Here is a 21431-nt window from a genome sequence, read left to right on the forward strand (position 1 = left end):
TTTTGTGAAGCCTACTAGGAAAATAATTAAAAAAATATATACATATATATATAAATGAATACTACATTCTTCGACATTTATATGGTGGTTGAAGAATTACATGTACCAGTAGCATCGGGAACACCACTATGTCTTAGAGGAGTAGCTGCTATAGCCTTACTAGTGACAAAAACTGTTGATCTAGTATTGGGATGCCCATTAACAATTATGTGCCCACATGAGGTAGAAGCATTGCTGCTAAGGCATGGAACACAGGCATTCTCAGATCAATGAATTACAAGGTATGAAATAATCTTATTAAATAGCGAAAACATTACCTTGAAACGCTGTACAACCCTTAACCCTGCCACCTTTCTTCCAGATTTACCTACTTCAGGAGAACCATTACACAGTTGTGAAACACTAGTGACCATGGCAGAAATACCTCAAGATAATCTCTTGGACACTCCCTTAGACAATCCAGATCTGGTCTTATTCACTGATGGTTCTTTTTATATGAGGGATGGCATACGCTACACTGGAGCTGCTGTAGTCACAGAATTTGCCACTGAGTGGTCAGCTTCACTGCCCTCTAACATTAGTGCTCAAGGGGCAGAACTCATAGCTCTGAAACACACCTGTATAATTGCCAAGGATAAAAAAGGCAACAATTTATACAGATTCTTAAGATATGCTTTTGGCATTTGTCAGTCAGGATGCTATGGTTCCAGAAAGGATTTTTAACCTCAACTGGAAAATCCATAGCTAATGCAGAAATTATTAATGAAGTTCTTTCTGCTCTCCAGCTGCCTGAAGCGCCAGCTGCAGTTCATTGCTCTGCTCATACAGGTGGCACTGACCTTGTCTCTAGGGGAAATGATTGAGCAGATGCCACTGCAAAGCTAGCAGCCATAGAAGGGCTTGAATTAATTTTAACATTAACAACCACTGATGATTTAAATTTATCACTTTCCTATAATGAAAAGGAAGTGGAAAAATGGAAACAAAAATTCAAAGCAAAAGAGATTAATGGAATATGGGTGTCATCTGAAGTAAAATCTCTGATCCCTTGAAGTTTCTATCACCAAATTTGCCAATCTATTCAAAAAAAATGGTCACTTTGGCACCCAGGGCATTGGGGACTCTGTTAAGAGAGTATGGATAGCCCCTGGTATAAGCACTATAGCCTCTAAAGTGTGTACAGCCTGCTCTACCAGCCAGGCATATAACCAACATGCCTTTTGTGGCAAAGCCTTTGGTGGGTGTCCTCTGGCTTACACACCTTTTGAGCACCTGCAGATAGATTTTGTAACAATGCCAAAGGCTGAACAATATAAATTTTGTCTAGTCATAGTAGACCAACTGACCATATGGTCAGAAGCATTTCCTATAGCCCGAGCCACAGCGGCTTTTCTTGCTAAGGTGCTTTTAAAAGAAGTTATTCCTCACTTTGGCCTGCCAGCACATATTGATTCTGATAGGGGAAGTCATTTTACTGATTCTGTTCTAAATCAGATATATTCTTGCTTGGGGATAACTTCCAAATTCCATGTTCCATATCATCCCCAGAGCTCAGGCCAAGTCGAAAGGATAAATAAAGAACTTAAAACTATGATTGGCAAATTCTGCACTGAGACCCATTTAAAATGGCCTGAAATTCTCCCTCTGGCCCTATTTTATCTTAGAAGCAGGTCTAGAGGAGACCTACACATCTCACCATTTGAGATGCTTTTTGGACATCCATCTATACAGGCTAAACGTTTCTCCCCTGCATATATATCACTATTAGGGGGAGATACTACTATTGCTTCCTATATACAGGAATTACAGCAAAAACTGTGTGAACTTCATGAATCCAGAGCTGCAGTACAAGCCGGACCACTAGACTTTTCACTTCATGACCTGAACCCAGGAGACAAGGTGTATATTAAGAATTTCCAGCGTACTGGAGCAACTCAGCTTTCCTGGGAAGGGCCATTTCAAATATTGTTGACTACTCCAACATCTATAAAGATTGGAGAGAAGGATTCTTGGATTCATTGCTCACATTTAAAGAGAGCATCTTCTGTTGAGAGTGATCGACTGTACCCTAGTCACATGCATTGGAGATAATAATCCATTGTCAAGTGGATGCTGTTTTTTGAGAACACATTGAATTCATTATTTTTTTCTTTCCCTAATATTTTTCCCCTTTTTTCTCATTTCTTGTACTAAAGGTACATACTTAATTATTTTTTGCAGTAATATAAGATATATATATATATATATATATATATATATATATATATACACACACACACATATATATATATACATACTTGCTATAATTATAATATCAATGCATACCCAAAAAGCTTTAAGCTGTGGGACCTGTCATTTATTGATAAAATGTTATGGCACTATGATTAATATGTTTGTGTCTGATTCTAGGAAATGGGATAAAAACAAGTAGAACAGGTTGATACATTTCTAAGTCAATACAAAAAAGACTTAAACTAGTGTGAAACTCGAGGTTGTGATGCTTGGCATGTTAGTTAAGTCATAGGACTTCCTTGTATCTACACTCTTTGTGAAGTACTCAGACAAGTACCAAAGTCTGACTATCATCCTGGCTCCCCATATCCCCGAGAATGACAAAAAAATCAGACCAGGGAATGACACTTCCCTATCGAAATAAAATTCTCATTCTTTTTCTTCTTAGAGTATGGCAACTTCCTGTAGTCTTGGCTGCAAATGGGTAAGTGAAATATTACTGCATTCTGTCTTACAGACTTGTGGGATTGAAATTACTTTAAATTGGAGCTGTACAAGGGCCTATTATGAATTTATTCTTGTTTACTCAACATTTTATATACATAGATTTTGGTATTTTTATTCTGATTTTGAATTTTTTCTTTCTCCCAAAAGTTTAACTTTCGTCCATTTTTTTCCTTATGTTTTTGGTTTTGTTTTTCTCTTCTTTTGATAATTGACTCATAAACACCCATAACTCAACATTGCATTCTGAGCTGAATTGGATGTTTTTTAACTATTCACTTTTGAAATCTATCTTTCCTTTTTGAATCATCTATCTACCATTAGAAACAGTAATGGGAAAAAAACAAAACAGAACCTTAGGGGTGTGGATTTTTTCTGTTTACATCAAAATCCTTAGCAATTTTTTTCTCAGTTCCTTCTGGTGGCATCATTTATTCAATGATGCCACCAGAAGGGGGTGGTGGTTATCTAGTTTAACTAGTCTAAACTTGTACTTCGTTGAACAAGATCTCTCAGGTTGTGCCACATTAGCAATAATAACCTTTGCAGGAATCCTTTAACCACCATTAATCCTCTTTTCCTCCTTGTTTCTCTATTGCTTGATAACTAGACAAGATCATCAGATGGTGCTTGTGGATCTACCTCACCATTCTTTGGATCAAAATATTCTTCCTGCAATCTCTTTTCACAGAAGAAGTCTCCTATCTCTTTTTTGCTCCAAAAATTCAGTGATTCTTATTCCCTACCTCAAAGACATATCTTCCTTCAAAAACATATCTCAAGCACGATCTTTCCCCTACCCTCCAAAACCCTTACCTTTTCTCTTAGAGTCAATATTAAATATTGGTTCCAAGTCAGAAGAACTTAGGCAACTAGGGTCAAGTGATTTACCTAGGAAGTGTCCAAGATCAGTTTGAACCCAGGACCTCCCATCTCTAGGCCTGGCTCTTGCTTGATACACTGAGCCAACTAAAACTGACCCCAAGTATCATCTTTTATATGAAAGTTTTCCTGATTCCCCAACTACTGGGCCCTCCATCCTTATTTACCTTACATTTAATTATATTGTATTTAGTGGTATTTTTCTTTATATATTTATTTTGTATATACCTATTTATATAAGCAGTGGTTGCCCTAATAGAACACAAGCTCTTTGGGAGTGGGATCTATTGTATTCTTTGGTGGGAAAAATCATGAAAGTCATTAAGTAGCAAGATAAAATTTGTAGAACAAATCATCTAAACTATACCTTCAGCAATTTTTTTTTTTACATAACTAAAACAGGAATTTGTTTTGCATCACTATACATATTTGTTATGAGTTTTGTCTTTCTAGGATACTTAATATGTGGAGATGGAGAATGAAACTGAAATGGAAATAAAACTGAATTTCAAGAGAATTAAATAAAGAGAACAATACCTTCAATTCTCCTTTGCATTCGGCTCCTGTTACCTTCATAATAATTGTTTCCAGCAGAATTCAATGACAGTTTGTGTAAGACTGGCCCTGAGTTTGAGGTAGTAGTTACTGATTGAAGAGAATTTCTATAATATGTAGTATTTGTTGAGGTACGACAGTTTGTGGGATTTCTACGGGCAGGGCTTGCAGGATTTCCTAAATTCAATGATGAATCCATAGATTCTTCAGAAAATCTGTGGTCTTTGGGCATGCCATTTTCTTCAACTGACAATATTTCTGCTATAGTTGAAAATAACCACAAAGGTTGCTTGTTAAATATTTACTCAATGGACTTATATATGTTTATATATAAACTTTATTTTAAAAAAAGCTATTGCAATATAATTTCTTTACAACAAAAGATTTCCCAATCCCAAGCAATAAGCTTATTTATTTTAGCAATAAGCAGCAATGTAGTATGGTGGATGAAGAGTCAGCCTCAAAATCAGGAAGAACTGGGTCAAAGTCTCACTTCTGGGATTTACTGGTGCTATGACCTATGCAAGTCACTCACCCTCTCAGTCCTCTAAGCAACACTAACACTATTAAGTACAGAGCAAATGTCAATCTGCGCTGGTAGATAGGGTTTTCTCACTAAGAGTTCTCTATACCAATGAAATCTAGATTCAGTCCCACACCAAATTTAAGCATTGTTTAGCGCATCAAATCTCTATTATAACAAATATGAACTGTCTTTTGGAATTTTGTATGAGATGTAACCTAGAATAAAATTTTATCAAAACAAATCTCTAACATCCCATGTTGTACAGAAACAGAGCAATTTGTATCTCACTGCAGAAAGTAACAGTAAGAATGTTGATGTTTAATTTAAAAAAAAAACTATAGTAATAGAATATCCTACAAATATTTATTACTACAAAAATATAATAAATTTTTGCCAAAATGAGTTTACTTGGCATAAAAAAAAATCAATAACCCAGGAGTTAAAACTTTCAGTACACTAGAAAAGGAAGACCTTTCTTCTTTTCTCTTCTGTCTTTCAGCATGACAAAAGCCAACAGGCAGGCATCCTTGCCAGAAAGTATATTTCTGTGCATATATCACATTAGGAAAGCACAGCTGTGCAAAGGAGACAATGAAGCACAAACCTGACCTTTAAGACGATTCTAATTGTCAATTTGGCTTTGGTACTAATTTAGAGTCATAACTATTGAGACCTTGGTATTCAGAATACTTTCCCGTTCTTCAGAATGAATAAATGATAGTTACCTTCAGATGCATGCACTTCAGTTCTAGGAAGTTTAGGGGAGAGAGGGGCAGTATAGGGTGGAGAATCCTGAGAATATCTTTTAGTACTTCTATTTTCTGATATTTCTTCTTTTGCTGTTAAAAAAAAGTTTTGTTATACATATTACACATCTGAGTTGTTTTTCACATCATCAAAAACTCATTTATGTGTTCATATTATTTAAGTACTAAAGATTTACTCATAACATAAATATCTGGTTTGCTCACTCAGACTATTTCTATAGCACCTTCTATGTTAACATTTCTATAACATTCTACAACTTTCTAGAAGTTAATTATCCAGAGGTACCATGCCAAGTTAGAATAATCACTCTACAGTGAGTACACAGCTGTGAGTCTTAGAAGCTACTTTAATAGATTATGCTCCAGTCAAATGCTACAAGACTTGTCTTTTGTCATGATGTGCTTTACCTCCCACATCCTTTAAAGAACTTGCTTTACAAACTCAAACCTACCCTTACAAATTAGCAAGTAGCACCTTAGCCAAAGCATTATTACCCTGCTTTCCTCACTATATGGCTTTAAAATATAAAAACCCCTAAAAAACCTTTTATGTTAGGGTTTAAATTAGAAACTAATATCTTAATTCAGAATTAACAATTCATTTAAGTTTACTGGCCAAGAATTCTGGCTTGTTAGAATCATGGTCCTGTCTCTTTTTTAATCTCAATTTTTGGAGATTAATTCTCTTCAGGTCTAAGGGACCTCAAAAATGAAATGCAAGGGCCCTTGGAGGCTAAGGTTCTTTCTGGCTCCAAATCCTATGATTTTGGCAAAGATTAACTGACATCCAGATCGAGAAAGAATGTTCAGAAGGGACCAAATATATATTACCTACTTTAAAATTTTGCCTAACATGGCTATCTCTGTCTATGCTGTTGAACATCACCTTATGACATTTTTAAAATTCCTGGTGTACATCATCAATGCCTAGTTGTATGAAATGGAAATTCATTTTGTAAGAATATAGGGAGGCATCAATCACCAAACAATGATTTCTACTCAGACTTTATTGTATCACCAACCTACTTCAGTCTAGAACTTTATTGATTAAAAAACACCTAACAGTTGGGAAAAAATATAAGTGCAGCCTCCCCATATACTTACTGATAAATTATATATATGGAAACCATACTGACAATTATGAAACCCACATGAAAACAAAAATTTTTACAGATGGGATAGTGTGGAGATAATGCTGTATGTGAGAGTCAATCAGGAGCTACCAGAGTTTACTAAGAGTAGAGATGTGGTCAGATCTGAACTTTAATGAAAATCATTAGGCAGTTATGTGGAGGATAGATTGAAGAAGCCAAAGAGTAGAAGCAGAGATGCCAATTACAAGAAAGTGAACTAGGGTACAATGGCTATGAATAAAGAGAAGGCAACAGGTACAAGAACTATTACTATGGTTAAAGAAACAACTAGATTGCGTTAATTTTGAGGAACTATGTATAGCAAATCACCCAAAAGTTTTCTATATTTGTTCATGAATCCTCTGCCCTTTCTGTGGAAATGCAATCCTGAATTTGCTATGTATTTGTTGCTTGCGTGTTTACATGGAAGATAAAAGCATTACTGGCTACATTTATGAAGTCATGAGCTGCAGGTGGAGATTTTCCAGTCCAAAGAATGGAGATATAATGAATACAAAATACATTTTTATATACTGGATCAGGTTTGAATAAAACAGAATCTGGGAGATCTTGAGCCATGTTTTATCCTTGTGATCATGAAAGTTAGGAATTTATTTTATACTACCACAGAAAATTACTCAAATATTCTTACATTGTGTCCACCTTACATTATTCTAAGTAATAACCAAATTAACAGAATATAGAAAGGTTAATAATTAAGAGAGAATTTCAACAAAACCCACAAGCCTTGATTCTTAAGTTCCAGTGCCCATAAAAGGAGACATTTCATTTATGTTTGTAAACCAAGGAAAATGTAGAATATAACCACTTATAATTTCAATACACAGTTCAATCCTGAATAAATACTAGTTTCTATAGAAAGATAGGTCTCTTAAAGTTAGGCATTTTATTGACAATGAGAAAAGTAACATCATAAAAATGCAGGATATATTTGCTGTCACCTGGTTTATTTCTATCATACTCTGTAGGGCTATGGGCAGTTCCCATATAAGGGCTGAAAGGCTGGCTACTAAAAAGGTTATCGCACTGCAGACTGTGGCAGAGTTTCTCCAGAAAACGAAGAACAAATGATGCACTGTTCACAGAAGGAAGGTTGGTGGCATGTTTTTCCCCATCAAAGGATGCTGTAGGGAAAAAAAAAAGGGGGGGAATCAAAACTATCCATATACAGATATAAAATTAATTACTTTCCAAAAGGTTACAAATTTGATTTACTACCCCTTTATGTTTTAAAAACCATGTCACTTTCATGGCTCCAGAAAAATCCTTAATTTTTTTTGCCCTACAAATATCTTAAAGTATTAGAATTATATAAGCTTCCACACATGCAGTACACATCCCTTCCAAATATGAGACCATATCATAAATTTCTGATTAATTAATAGATTATCCAAACTGCAGATTAGCTATGTACCCTACCAGCTGCACCCCCTATACCCAACTGGGTTGGTGCTATTGCCCTCTTCCACCTCATAGAGGTTTCTATGAGAATAAATATTATACTGTCAGTCTAATTTAGCTGAGGAACAAGATTGTGTTATGGCCCTGTTATGAATCCCTTTTCTCTATGGTAAGGTTCTTTCTTGTCTTTCAAATACTATGCTGGTAAAGTTAGTAAAAAAATAAAAAGTAAGCATCACTCAGAGCAGATTCCTATTTTTCCAGCTGAGTTGGGGCTTCATCATCACCACTGGAGTTAAATTTATGCACCTTCAGGAAAAGAGCTGTGGCTCACATCCAGCTGGGCAGATTATCAAATTACTTCAATTATGTGTGCCTAAAGCTCCCTTCATTCAGGGTAAAAAGGAAAAGTTCAGTAAAAACACAGTTCCCTTTCATTGTAATTTAACCACTTAGTAGATAAATTAGTTTTTAAAAATAACACATTTTTTAAAAATGAAAGTTTTTTTCCGTCTCAAAATGCCATGTTCTGACTGCCTTTTGAGTATTACTTATAGGTTCACAGCTCTAAAAAGGGAGTCTTTTCTACCTCTGCAACATAAAGTTAAGTCATTTTCAGTTGTGTTCAATTCTTTGTGACCCCATATGGGATTTTCTTGGCAAAGATACTGGAGTGATTTGACAGTCTTCTCCAGATCATTGTACAGATAAGAACTGAGGCAAACATGGTTAAGTGACTTGCCCAGGGTCACACAATTAGTAAAGTCTGCGACTGAATTTGGGCTCAAGTGTTCCTAACTCTAGGCTTGGCATTCTACTATATCACCCAGTTGTGTCACCCTGCCCCACCCCATGCCCCCCACCCACGCCTTACTATAGTTGTCTTTTCTAAACTAGTTCTATCACCAACAGAAAGAGAAAACATTGAAGAGAAAGAAAAAAATAAGAATGAAAAATAATATTCATTTATATCAAGCTTCTGACTACCAGGTAAGGTTAAATGACAATATAGAAGAGGAGAAAATATTCACAAATATCATACTAATAAGAAAACACTAATATATGTTTTTATAGTTAAATAAGTATTATATCAACAAAAATAATGCTAATTGCAAAAAGAATATGCCTATTATTGCAAAATGGTCATTTAAAATATAGCATGTTTAATTTTTAAAAGTTGACAAGTTAGAAATAAAAAATATGTCTGAAATGATGGAGCAAAAAATTATATTTTGGTTCTTTTGTTGTTGTTCTTTTGCACAGGCACAATGAAATGAACTAGAAAAGGGAGAAGGGCTACCTTTTCCTGCTTTCTCTTGAACCTTGTAGCCCTGAGGAACAGGCCTGGAGTATTAGTTTTAGTATTTTGTTTGTCCTTTTCTGTCCTACACTCAGGGGGAGGAAGAATCCCCACTGACCATGGAATTCAGCCATTGTAACCTTGGAGCCATGATTCCAGGTTGGACACTACAGTAAGCCAATCCAGCAGAGAAGCTCTGAGATGCTAAGGGCACCCAAGAGTCAAGTCCAAAGGTAGTTTTGGACTTTGAACTATTCTATAAAAGAATGAAAGTATGACCCAAATCCCCTTTCCCTCCCTAGAGAGTACAAGTGCAGGAGGGGCTTATTGTCCATGTGTTGGGTAATAAGTGCGGTGATTTCTTATTATCCCTCTGAAGTACATATTCCTTTGCAAAAACAATTCATCTGTTAAGTGGTTAAATAAAATTAGGATGTAAGGGAAACCCCTACAAATTGAGGAAGCACTATTGGTGGGAGTTGGAGCCAATGACAAAAAGGCTGAGCATCCAATTCCCTTAAGTGTTCCATAGAACCCTAGAGGAAAGGTAAAATGTAGCACACCTGGCCTTCAGACAGTGGGGCTAAGAAGATTACTACATTTGGCGGGGACAAGGGACATGCAGGAATATGGCTTGACTAGGATAAATTGGATTCCTCCCGTTTGCAGGACTCTCCAAAGAAATTCTGTGCCCAGGATTTTTAATTTTAAGTACCTAAGATTTTGAAATGCAAATGAAAAATTTGCAGATTGCTTGGCTATTTAAAGAGGGATAGCACCTACTATGTGTCAGGCATTCTGTAAAGAAATTTACAAATATTATATCATTTAAAATCTTTGCAACAACTTGGGACATAGGTGCTGTTATTACCTCTATTTTATATTTGAGGAAATTGAGGAAGACAGTGAGCAGGATCTCACAGCTGGCCAAATTTGAACTCAGGTAATCCAGAATTCAGGCCCCCGTCTTGTATTAATGAATACAGATATTAGAAATACTAAATTTAACATGAGAAATCTGGAACTTAAATCACTAGAATGCTATTGGCTGTCTAGGGTGTGCGTTTACATGTAGAACTGTACAGGAGTGTGCAACACTGGTTATTTTGAAGACTTCATTCTATGGTACAGGGGAAAGCAAGTGAAAGGACATTACTTATGCTTTCTCAGAAGATTAATCTATATTAGGGGGAAGGACTGTGTCCAAAATGTGCCCTTTTCCATTTGATGTTTCTTGCTATTAGCATAGTTGGAAATATATTTCAAACAGTGGGGAAGTGTTCACAGGTGCTCGAGCATGATCATCTAAAGATGAGGGCCCAGCTCCTGAAAGAAGATATTCTCCATGGTGTGGGTAGGAATAGCCCGATTGGCTGCATATCTGGAACAGATGACATCTTTTAAAACTGTCAGTCTGGAACTCTTATTCTCTTTCCAATATGTACATTTTCTGCTCTGAATCCAGAAAGAATAAAGATCCACCCACAGAACAGGCACCATGACCTGAACCAAAGAGGAGGAAAGGGCTCTTTCTGAAATACTGCTATCCTGAGAAATGGACTTTGAGGTTTGTCCTGGGCTGTTTGTTGGGTGTTTGTCTTTCTGAGAGGTAGGTGGGGAGAAGGGTCAATTCTTTTGTGAACTTGGAGTCAAGATTCCAGGCTGGATATTTTAGTCAGCTAGCAGGGAAGCTGAGAAGCTGGGAGGCTAGGGTGCCTAAGACTCAAACCTAAGGCAGAGTTCGAACTTGGAGTGGTCCTTTTGAGGGAAGCTGTGAACTTAATTCTCCCTCCCTCTACAGAGTATGGGGTGGTCCAAAATTGAGATTACATCCCCCACACACTGAAATGTAGGAATATATTTGTGTGTGTATCCTTTTTTAAAAAACCACTACTTTCTGTTTTAGAATCACTACTAAAAATTGGTTTCAAGGCAGAAGAGAGGTAAAAGGATAAACAGATTTTGCTTAAGTGACTTGCTCAGGGTCACACAGGTAGAGAAGTATCTGAGGCCAGATTTTGTTATTAAAATAGTCAAAAGAATAATTTTAGATAAGGATATCAATATCAATCTATTGATTAGGATAGCATATAACTAACAGATTGATAGTTCAGTGGCCTCCTCTTCAACCAAAGACCCCAAAAGTCCTTTAGGCAGATCTATAAATCCAGTCTGGAAGCTCATCATTCAGCTCCTCCCAAGGACATCCCAAGACATCTTTGACTAACGAACAGTTGGATGAGGTGGTTTTTTATTAAGGCTCTCAACTCTTCCCCACTCAAAGGTAATGGGATCACATAGGCAGGAGGAACCTTAAGAGCATGAAAACTTGGCATTACCAGTATAGATTAACCATGTGTTGTTTTGGGTTTTTTTGGTGGGGAGGGTGCACAAATTCTTAGGAGTTCCTCAGAACAAAGAAAATGCAAAGGTCAAGAGACTGGATGGAGTCCTTCTCATACAGGATCCTAATATAAGAAATGATTGGGGCCTCTTGAATCTAGAGTCCTGACATATACAGTATATAAAAAAATAAATTCTTACAATTTGCACCTGGCTCTCTATCTATCCATTGGCCCACCTAGCTGCCTCTGTATGGGCATTCTTGCTATACTTTAGAAGTAAATTTATTTTTGGTAAAAAAGTTAAAAAAAAAACACATTATACTTTGAGCTTACCCTAGGAAAATGACAAAGATTTCTAAGATCTTATAGCAAAACCTAAGTTGCTTAACTAAAGGTGAAAAAATGCCAGGTTTTAAAGAAGAAACCAAATAAATTAACTAGAGTATGAATAAACTAAACTGAAAACATTTTACTTAATATCAAGCATTCTGTGTACAAAGGGCAAAGTGCTAGGATTTTATAATCCAGTAAGATTATCTGACTCTTGTAAATCTCATTTCTATAAAAATGACTGTGTACTATGGCCCCCTAAATTTTGTTTATGTAAGAGGTCCAATACTAAAAAGCTTGCATAGATGTCTTTATGTTAAAGTATAATTCAGACACTGACAGTATTTATCAATATTAAGTTAGAAAGCTATACCACAAAACCTTATTATCTTCCCTAGCAAAAACTAACTATCTTTAAGAGCATAAAAACTTGGCATATATTACCAGTTATCATTTCTCCTCCATGATGTCCTGATTTAAGGAATCCAAAAACCATTTTAACTTGGTGGGCACAATCTACGCAAGCCTGAACAGCCTGACGGAGTATCACGTTAACAGGCCCTGGTCCAAAGTGATCAGGAAGGAGCTGTACTTTTTTCTTATCCAGGTGAGGTCCAGAATTTCCATGTTTGTTTACATAGACACAAACTGGAGGGGGAAATACATATATACACACACATACTTAAAGAAACATTTGATAATGATTTTTAATATCATAAATTCAATTATCATTGACTTTAGGGCCTTATCAAATATTCCTATCACCATCTTGATGCTATTAAAATATACATTCATTATTCAAGTCTAAGAACAATCACAGAAGAATTTTTAATGTGTAAAAGATAAATCACAATTAATGTAACATAATAATATAATAATCATTTGATTTGGCAAATAGTATTGGATAATTCAGACAATTTTTTTCCCTTAGATTTTGCAAAAATGTGACGTGTATGGGCATAGATATACCCATATAACACTGACTCAACCTCTTTAATGTCCCATTCCAGTTCTGTCTGCCTCTTCACTGTGCCCTCTTGAATACTTACTCCATAATTAACAAACTTCTGTTCATCTTAAATCTCTTCCTTTCTTACCCTTTCCATCTTCTGGCACTACCTAAGACTGCCGCCCTCCTATGACACTACTTCCATCATTACCCAGAGAGAGAGAGAGAGAGAGAGAGAGAGAGAGAGAGAGAGAGAGAGAGAGAGAGAGAGAGAGAGAGAGAGAGAGAGAGAGACAGAGAGAGAGAGAGAGATAGAGAGAGAGAGAGAGACAGAGGCAGAGACAGAGAGACAGAGAGAGACAGAGAGAGAGAGAGACAGAGACAGAGACAGAGAGAGAGACAGGGAGAGAGAGAGAATATAATAGATTGGGAATGCAAATTCACAGAAGTGAATCTAGAAAAAAAGAAAATTAATATTAAAGAAAATTAAAAGAAAATATATTCTCTATACAAGCAAAACATGTAGAATCTCAAAGACAGATGTAAAGATCATAGGTCTCCCAGAAGAACATGATGAGACAAAACATAACACTATAATAAAAGAAGAGAATTGCCCAGATTTTCAAACACAGAAAATGAAATTTCAATTGAAAGGATTCTCAGATCACCTCCAAAAACCAAACCAAGAAAACCAAGGCTACAAACTTTTCCAGCACACACATAGTAGCTCCATTTAATAATTCAATCAGAAACAACAAATTCTGCCAATCATCATGAGAAAGAATTTTAAATATAAGGAAAGGCTATCCTTATAATGCAAGATAATTTTAAATCAACTAGGAAAATGGAATAATCTGTTCTGAAGACCTCTGGAGCTTAGGATGCAGGCCAAGGTAACCTATCCTGCAAATCTGAGGCTAACTATACAGGACAAATGATAGACTTTCAATAATAAAAAAGTTTGAAACATTTTTTGAGAGGAAAAAAGGCCAGAAATGAAGAAATTATTTGTATCTTGAACACTTCGAACAATAGAAAAGCAGGAAGAGTAAATAAATGCAGACAGAAACAATAACAACAGAAAGAAAAGTAAGAAACTTCTTTCTAAAAGTATATGAGGAGACAGAGCTAAAGATGGGAATCTAAGAGGCAAAACAATTCTGCCAGTGGCATAGGGAGCACAATTTTGGACAGAAATTGGCAACATCTGGCCTACAAGTATTTCTTGTGGGGATTGACTACATTACAGCATGGAAGGGCTTATGAAAGAAGGGAAGGGAAACAAAATACAGAGGAGTGGTGTATTGGGGTCAAATCAAGGGCTAGCCATGAGGGGTCTCAGAAAGAGACCAGGTGAGGAGGAAAGGGGAAAGATAGAAAAGGGGATGAAAGGAAGGAGGTGGGAGGGAGTTCCTGTGACTGAAGGAAGATGAGAATTTTATGCTGGATAAGATAAGGGGGAGTGGGTGGGTGCTGGTGCTTGAAAAGTCTTCTGGTCCAAAGAGGGGGAGAATGGAACTTCTGGAGGCAGCTGGGCACCTGGAGGAGTGGGAGAACATTGACTCAGGAAAGAGATTTGCAGGTAAACAGAGACAAAAAAAAGGTAAATAAGAGAAATTATAGATGATGGGGAGGGTGCCCTACAACCATAGGACAGTGTCCTCTCTGGCACCTGTAAGGACTGGCATTGTTCAGGAAATTTAAAATGAGGAGAGATTACTAGATGGCATCTAAGGACACTTCAAGTTCCAAATCTCTCGACCATCATAATCCTAAAATACTTTTGGGAAGGCTCCTTTCAGACCTCAAACTGCTGATGCAATAGGATATATTGTCTCTGTTTTATTCCTCAATATTAACAAGAACATTTTTATGTTTAGAAAAATGTCTAATCAATTAGGGTTTCAAATTAAGGGAATGTAAAAAATGTTAAGAAAGATTAGTTTAAATCTGTTTTGAAACTACATCATTTCCCTTCACTTCAGAGACATTAACTGAAAATTAACATTTAAAATAAAATAAAGTACAAGATAAACAATTCTAGACTTTTTTTTTACCTGTGGATATAACTGCAGCAGTTGTCCCAGAAATGCCAATTCCATCTTTAAGAATAACTGGCTTGCTATTATTTAAGCTGGGCAAATTGATATGAGCTGTGGATGCAGGAGAACATGGTACTGCATGAATTTTTTTCTGTTAAAAAAACAAAAAACAAAAAAACAAAAACCACATGAACACATTGTTTTGGAAGGGAAATAAGAATTTCCCTAAATGGCACCCCCAAAATATTCCTTTCCATCTTCAGTATATAAATTTTATTTTCATCCAAACTTTTTTTTTTTAAACCCTGACTTTCTAACTTAAAATCAACACCAAGTACAGGTGCCTAGGCAAAAGAGCAATAAGAGCAGGACAATTAGGATTAAATGACTTGCCCAAGGTCATATGGCTAGGAAGTATCTGAGGCCACACTTGAACCCATGACCCCTCATTTCTGAGTATGGTTCTCTACCCACTGAATCACCTAGCTGCCTCTCTATCTTTAATATCACTTAATGCTGTATACTTCCCTGAAAATCTTTCAATGTTCAGTAGCAGAATAGCTACTTAGAGGCTTCCCCCTGGGGATTACTCTGAAATGATTAACAGAAAGATCCCCTTAAAGGCAGTAGCAGGAAGCATAGGTTCAATTAAAATTTCCTCAACACTATTTAAATTTGTTATTGGTTTTCTTTTTGTCTTGAAATAATATTTAATATTTAGAAAGGGATATTCAGGACTTAATTTTTTTTTAATCTTTGTTACAATGCTTAAATTCTTGAACTCTGAATTCTGGCCAGAGCCAATTCTATATAAAGACTTGGAAATTAAAATTCTGCTTTCAAGTCATGATAACTTAGGAGTAAAATACTTTCTTCAGAACATCTTTTCAGGTCAGTATTTCTAATATTGTATTAGCCCTCTGCTCTGTTCCAAGGTATGATTTTTGATAGTAATAAACCATACATTACTCAATGTGAATAGAAAACCATAAATATACACATGTCTAGTGGTTACTAAAAAATACACATATATACATACACACAGAGATTATACAAATTTTAAGCTGGACATGGCACCATTATAGAATTTAATCATGTACACAGGCATAAAAACCCTAGAAATGCAGAAGAAGAAAAATATTTTTCATCAATCACTATTCTAGTAAAAATCATCTTGAATAAAAGACCCTTTGAAAAAAGAATTAAAATTAATTGAATTGATTGGCTATTAAATTAACACTAAAGAAACAGTGAGCTAGAAAACAAATCATAGATCAATAGAAAATTTCACTGAAGACAGCAACTGGATAACATACAAAATTGTGGGGATTTAACATAAGCAGTTCTCAGGAAATTTTATGTTTTGGCACTTTCTTCAATTAAAGGATAGAAAATTGTCCTCATTAAAAAATTAAAGTAATAAACAAAAAAACTGCAACCAAATTAGAAATTCTAAAAATCAGAGACTCACAAAATGAAAGTATTTTTAAAATATTAAATTGACAATATTAAGCTTTTAAAAAATAAAACAGAGCATCTCATTTTAAAAGAAAAAAGGTAAAACCAAACTATCAGCATTTAAAAATGAGAATTCACTAATAAATGTGAAAAAAATTCTCAGAAACTCATCTTAATAATTATATCTTAACAAAATTGATAATTTAGGTGAAATGGATAATTGATAAAAAATAAAATGTCCAAGTTAAAAGAATTACTTAACTCAAACTCTAAATAAAGAAATTGACCTAGCCATAAATGAACTCTCAAAATAAAAAATCCTACTCGGCACGATATGGAAGTTAATATCATCAAACATTCAAAAACCAGTTTTATTATTACATTAAAAAGTAGGGGGGGAGAATCCTGCTAAACTCTTTTTTAGAATAAATCAAAGAAGAAAATGGTACATCAATACCCCTAATAAATATCAACATGAAAATATTAACAACGAAGAAATATGAACATGCAAAAAAGAGTATATACACTATGATGAAGTTGGATTTGTACCAGGAAGACAGAGTTAGTTATGAGAAAAGCTATGAACATAATGGAACATATTTAAAATAAAAATAATGAAAATCATAGAATCATCTCAAAAGATGATGAAAAGGCTTTTCGCAAAATTCAATGTTTTTGTTAAAAACACCAAAAACTATAAAGAATCAATAGACCTTTTCCTAATATGGCTAAATGACAGCTATCTCAAATGGGTTAGTATTATCTAAAACGGAGAAGTACTTAATGACCAGTTAGACCCACTATCAATATTATCAATTAGATGGCTTAGTGATTAAAGCACACCAGAAAGTAGTCAGGAAGACTTGAATTCAAATCTAACCTCAAGATGCTTACTAGATATGGGACTCTAGGTAAATCATTAATCCTCTGTTTGCCTCAGTTATCTATTCTATGAAATGGGATAATAATAGCACCTACATCCTAGGGTTGCTATGAGGATCAAGAGAGAGATGATGATTGTGAAGTGTTCTGTACAATGCCTAGAACTATAAGCACTATATAACTGTACTATTATTATTATAACCATCATTACTATCAGCTGATATAGTTATAAACTTACTGGTTATACCACTATACAAAAAAAATAAATTGTTGAACATAAACATAGGCAAAGAAGAAACAAAATCATTTTTGCAGATGATATAGTTTTCTAAGGAACCTTAGAATCAACTTAAAATTAAATTAAACAAATCAGAAAAGGTACAGGATTTAAAATGAAAATTTAATAAGAATTAAAAATGAAATAAAATTAACAATTAAGTATAGTTTAAAAAAGGAAGAACTGGAAAAAGAAATTCCAAATATTTATCTACAACAACACAAAATTACAATGAATATAATCACAGAACACATTTCAAAGAAATAAAGACTGGCCTATTAGAGTCTTGTGAATTGGTTACAGCTAAGTTATGCCAAAATAATAAAAATGGCAATACCATGCAAATTCATTTACTTACTATTCAGTGCCATATCAAATAATGAAAGGGTTTTACATATGTCAGTCCTGGGAAAATAATAATTTATCTGAAGGAATAAAAGCTCAAGAAATTAGAAAAAATGAGAACAAGGGATTGGAAATGTCAAACTTCAAGCTATGCTACAAAAGAGTTAACATCAAGTTTTCAGATGCAGAAATCAAAACTATCAAAAAATCACATGAAGAAGTGTTCTAAATAAATCCTTCCTGATTAGAGAAATGCAAATCAAAACAACCACCTTAGTAGACTGGCCAATATAAACAGTAAAGGAAAACAATAAATGTTGGAGGGGATATGGCAAAATTGGGACACTAATGCATGGCTGGTGGAGTTATGAATTGATCCAACCATTCTAGAAAGCAATTCGGAATTATGCACAAAGGGCTTTAAAAGACTACCTGCCCTTTGATCCAGCAATACCACTGGTAGGTTTGTACCCCCAAAGAGATAATAATGAAAAATGTTTGTATAAAAATATTCATAGCTGTGCTGTGTGGTGGCAAAAAACTGGAAAATTGGGGGGGGGGTCTCTCAATTGGGGAATGGTTGAACAAACTGTGGTAATGATGGCGATAGTATCCTATTGTGCTTCATTTCTATACTCACTGGAAAGACCTTCATGAACTAACGTGGAGTAAAATGAGCAGAACCAGGAGAACATCATACACAGAAAGTGAAAACACTGTGGGACAATCACGTTATCGACCTTCCTACTAATAGCAATGCAATAATCCAGGACAATTCAGAGGGGCCTATGAGAAAGAATGCTATCCACATTGAGAAAAAGAACTGTGGGAGTAGAGATGCAGAAGAAAAACATTTGATTTTTCACTTGTTTATATGGATATTGAATATGGGGTTTTGGTTTTTAAAAGATTAGTCTATTACAAAAATGAATAACATGGAATTAGGTTCAAATGATAATACATGTATAACCCAGTAGAATTGCTTGTTGGCTCCTGGACTGGGGAAGGAAAAGGGAAGTGAAAGAACATGAATCATGAAACCATGGAAAAATACTTAAATAAAAATAAAAAAATTAAAAAGTTATCATCAAAATGGTTCTAGTTTAAAAAACAGGCAAGTCAATTAGTTAAATAGAGTGATATGACATAAGAAAGCTATGTATAAAACATAGTAGTTTCATGTTTGCCAAACCTCAAAATTCCAACTATAAGGGTAAGACCCCACTATTCAAAAAAATGTCAGGGAAAATTAGAAAAGCAGGATAGAAGAAATTAGGTTTAGATCATTATTGCAAGATTATGTGCCTAGCAGAAAACAGATACATAATTTGTATATGACAGTTCATATCACAAATCAGGGAGCAAAGAATAATACTCTGACTTCTCAGCTATGGCTAGGGGAAGATTTCATGACCAAATGAAAATTTTTCATTATATAAAATTTTTAAATTTTGCATGTACAAGTAAAACAAGCAATTAAAAGTGGAAGGGTAAATGGAAGAAAAATATTCGTATAAAATGTCTTTGATTAAAGTCTGATAAGACACATAAGTAACTAAAATATAAGCGCCATTTCTCAAAGGTTAAAAGATATAATCACAGCTGTTAAAAATAAGAAATCCAAGGTCTCAACAACCAAATGAATAGAGAAATGCAAATATAAAACTGTGGTTGCTACTCATGCTGGTTTCTATGTGATTTTCAGGTCTCCCTCTTGCAATCTTATTTCCTGCTCCTGTCCCTTTTTTTAGCTACTTAAAAACTTACCATACTAACTAGAAAGAAAGGAGTGAGGAGGCATCCCTCAGGGAGACAAGAAAAAAAATACAATTTCAACACATCAAAGAACATTGTACATAGTAGCACAGCAATATTATAATGACAATCAAGTGAGAAAGACTTGGTTACTCTGACCAATACAGTGATCCAAAACAATTCCAAAGGACTCAAGCTGAAAAACACTATCTACCCCCAAAGAGAGAACTGACAAACTGAATGCAGGTTAAAGTATATTTTCTTTCATTCTACTTTTCTTGCTTCATTCCCCAACAACATGGATAATGTCCAAAGTGTTTGGCAAGACTTTATATGTAAAATGGGTATCATTTCTTACCTGCTCAATGGGAGAAGAGAAGGAGGAAAAAATTTGGAACTGAAAATAAATTGTCTTTTAAAAAATCTTTAAAAATAAAAATATACAGGGGCAGCTAGGTATCACAATAGATAAGAGCCCTAAGCCTGGAGTCCGGAGGACTTGAGTTTAAATCTGGCCTCAGATACTTCCTAGCTGTGTGACCCTGGGCAAGTCACTTAATTCTATTTGCCTAGCCCTTGCCCTTCTATTTTAGAGTTAGTTAATAAGGCAGAAAGTAAGGGTTTAAAAATTAAATTAAAATATGCACAGAAGAAAAGCCAAAGAAAATATAGACTAGTGGGTAATATTTAAAACTGACATGCTAAAATTATTCAAAATTCAAAAGGAAAAGTTATACATAAGACCAATTACATTTTGGCACTATCTCCTTGTCTTCCTCCATTAGAATATAAGTTCCTTAAAGGTTTTCTTGCATTTGTATCATCACAGTTGAGCAAAATCTCTAGTAGTTCACAGTGGGTGCTTGAAAAATGTGTTATTCTAATTTTGTTTTTGCACTCTTCCATTTCCCTTATCTAATTCATTTTAATGCCTCCACAAGCTCTATTCATCTCACAAAGTGAGCCAACATCCTAGTTCAATCGCTAATTATTTTCACTTATATTGTCTTAACATGGATCACACATTTCCTTCAGCCTCTGTATTCTTCATTAAATTCAAGATGCATTTACTAAAAACCTACTATGTTATATGGCAGTATGACAAAGTAGATAATATGGCCTGGCCTCTGAGCCAGGAAGGTTTGGGTCCCTACTGGATCTCTAAGTGTCCCAGATGATAAGCATCTAAAACTTTAAGTTGCAGACCAGATGCCCATCTGCAATGACACAGGGAGCTGCCTCTCTGGGAATTTCTTCTGCCAAAGAAATCAGTGGTTCAAAGTCTACCATACCTCCCCTTTCCTTAGAACCAGAGGACAAAGTAGAAATGGAAAGAATCAGTCATCTCCTGAAAGAAACCCAAAATGAAAATTCCTAGGAATATCATACAGAAAATCTTGAGCTTACACATCAAATACAAATACTGCAAGAAACCAAAATGAAAGAACTTAAGCACTGAGAAGCCACATAAGGATCACACATGATTTAATGGTCAACACCAGAATAATTCAGAGCTTGGAATATGATACTGCAGAAGGCAAAAAGATCTAGGCATTTACCCAAGAATAACTTATTCAGCAAAACTAGGTATTATCAAACCTGAAAGAAAAATGGATCTTTAATGAAATAAAGGACAACTTCTAAGCATCTGAATGACAAGACCAAAGTTGCACAAAACTTTTAATAATTTAATAATAATCAATAATAAATAAGTTCAAACAGAAGAG

At 35.0% G+C, this 21431-nt stretch overlaps 1 protein-coding gene across 5 annotated transcripts in view; it reads right to left on the reverse strand.

Annotated features, from left to right (window-relative positions):
- Positions 1 to 21431, reverse strand: part of SCML2 (Scm polycomb group protein like 2) — a 157812-nt gene that overhangs the window by 13602 nt on the left and 122779 nt on the right. For all 5 annotated transcript variants that reach the window (XM_007500826.3, XM_016424760.2, XM_007500827.3 and 2 more), the window contains 5 exons: positions 15003 to 15138; positions 12441 to 12644; positions 7562 to 7744; positions 5425 to 5538; positions 4156 to 4434 (listed from right to left, as the gene is read on the reverse strand). In XM_007500826.3, the coding sequence (XP_007500888.1) occupies positions 4156 to 4434; positions 5425 to 5538; positions 7562 to 7744; positions 12441 to 12644; positions 15003 to 15138 (916 nt within the window). The remainder of the gene's footprint in view (positions 1 to 4155; positions 4435 to 5424; positions 5539 to 7561; positions 7745 to 12440; positions 12645 to 15002; positions 15139 to 21431) is intronic.

This window comes from Monodelphis domestica, chromosome 8 (genome assembly GCF_027887165.1).
Source record: "Monodelphis domestica isolate mMonDom1 chromosome 8, mMonDom1.pri, whole genome shotgun sequence".
In the NCBI taxonomy this organism is placed as follows: Eukaryota; Metazoa; Chordata; class Mammalia; order Didelphimorphia; family Didelphidae; genus Monodelphis; species Monodelphis domestica.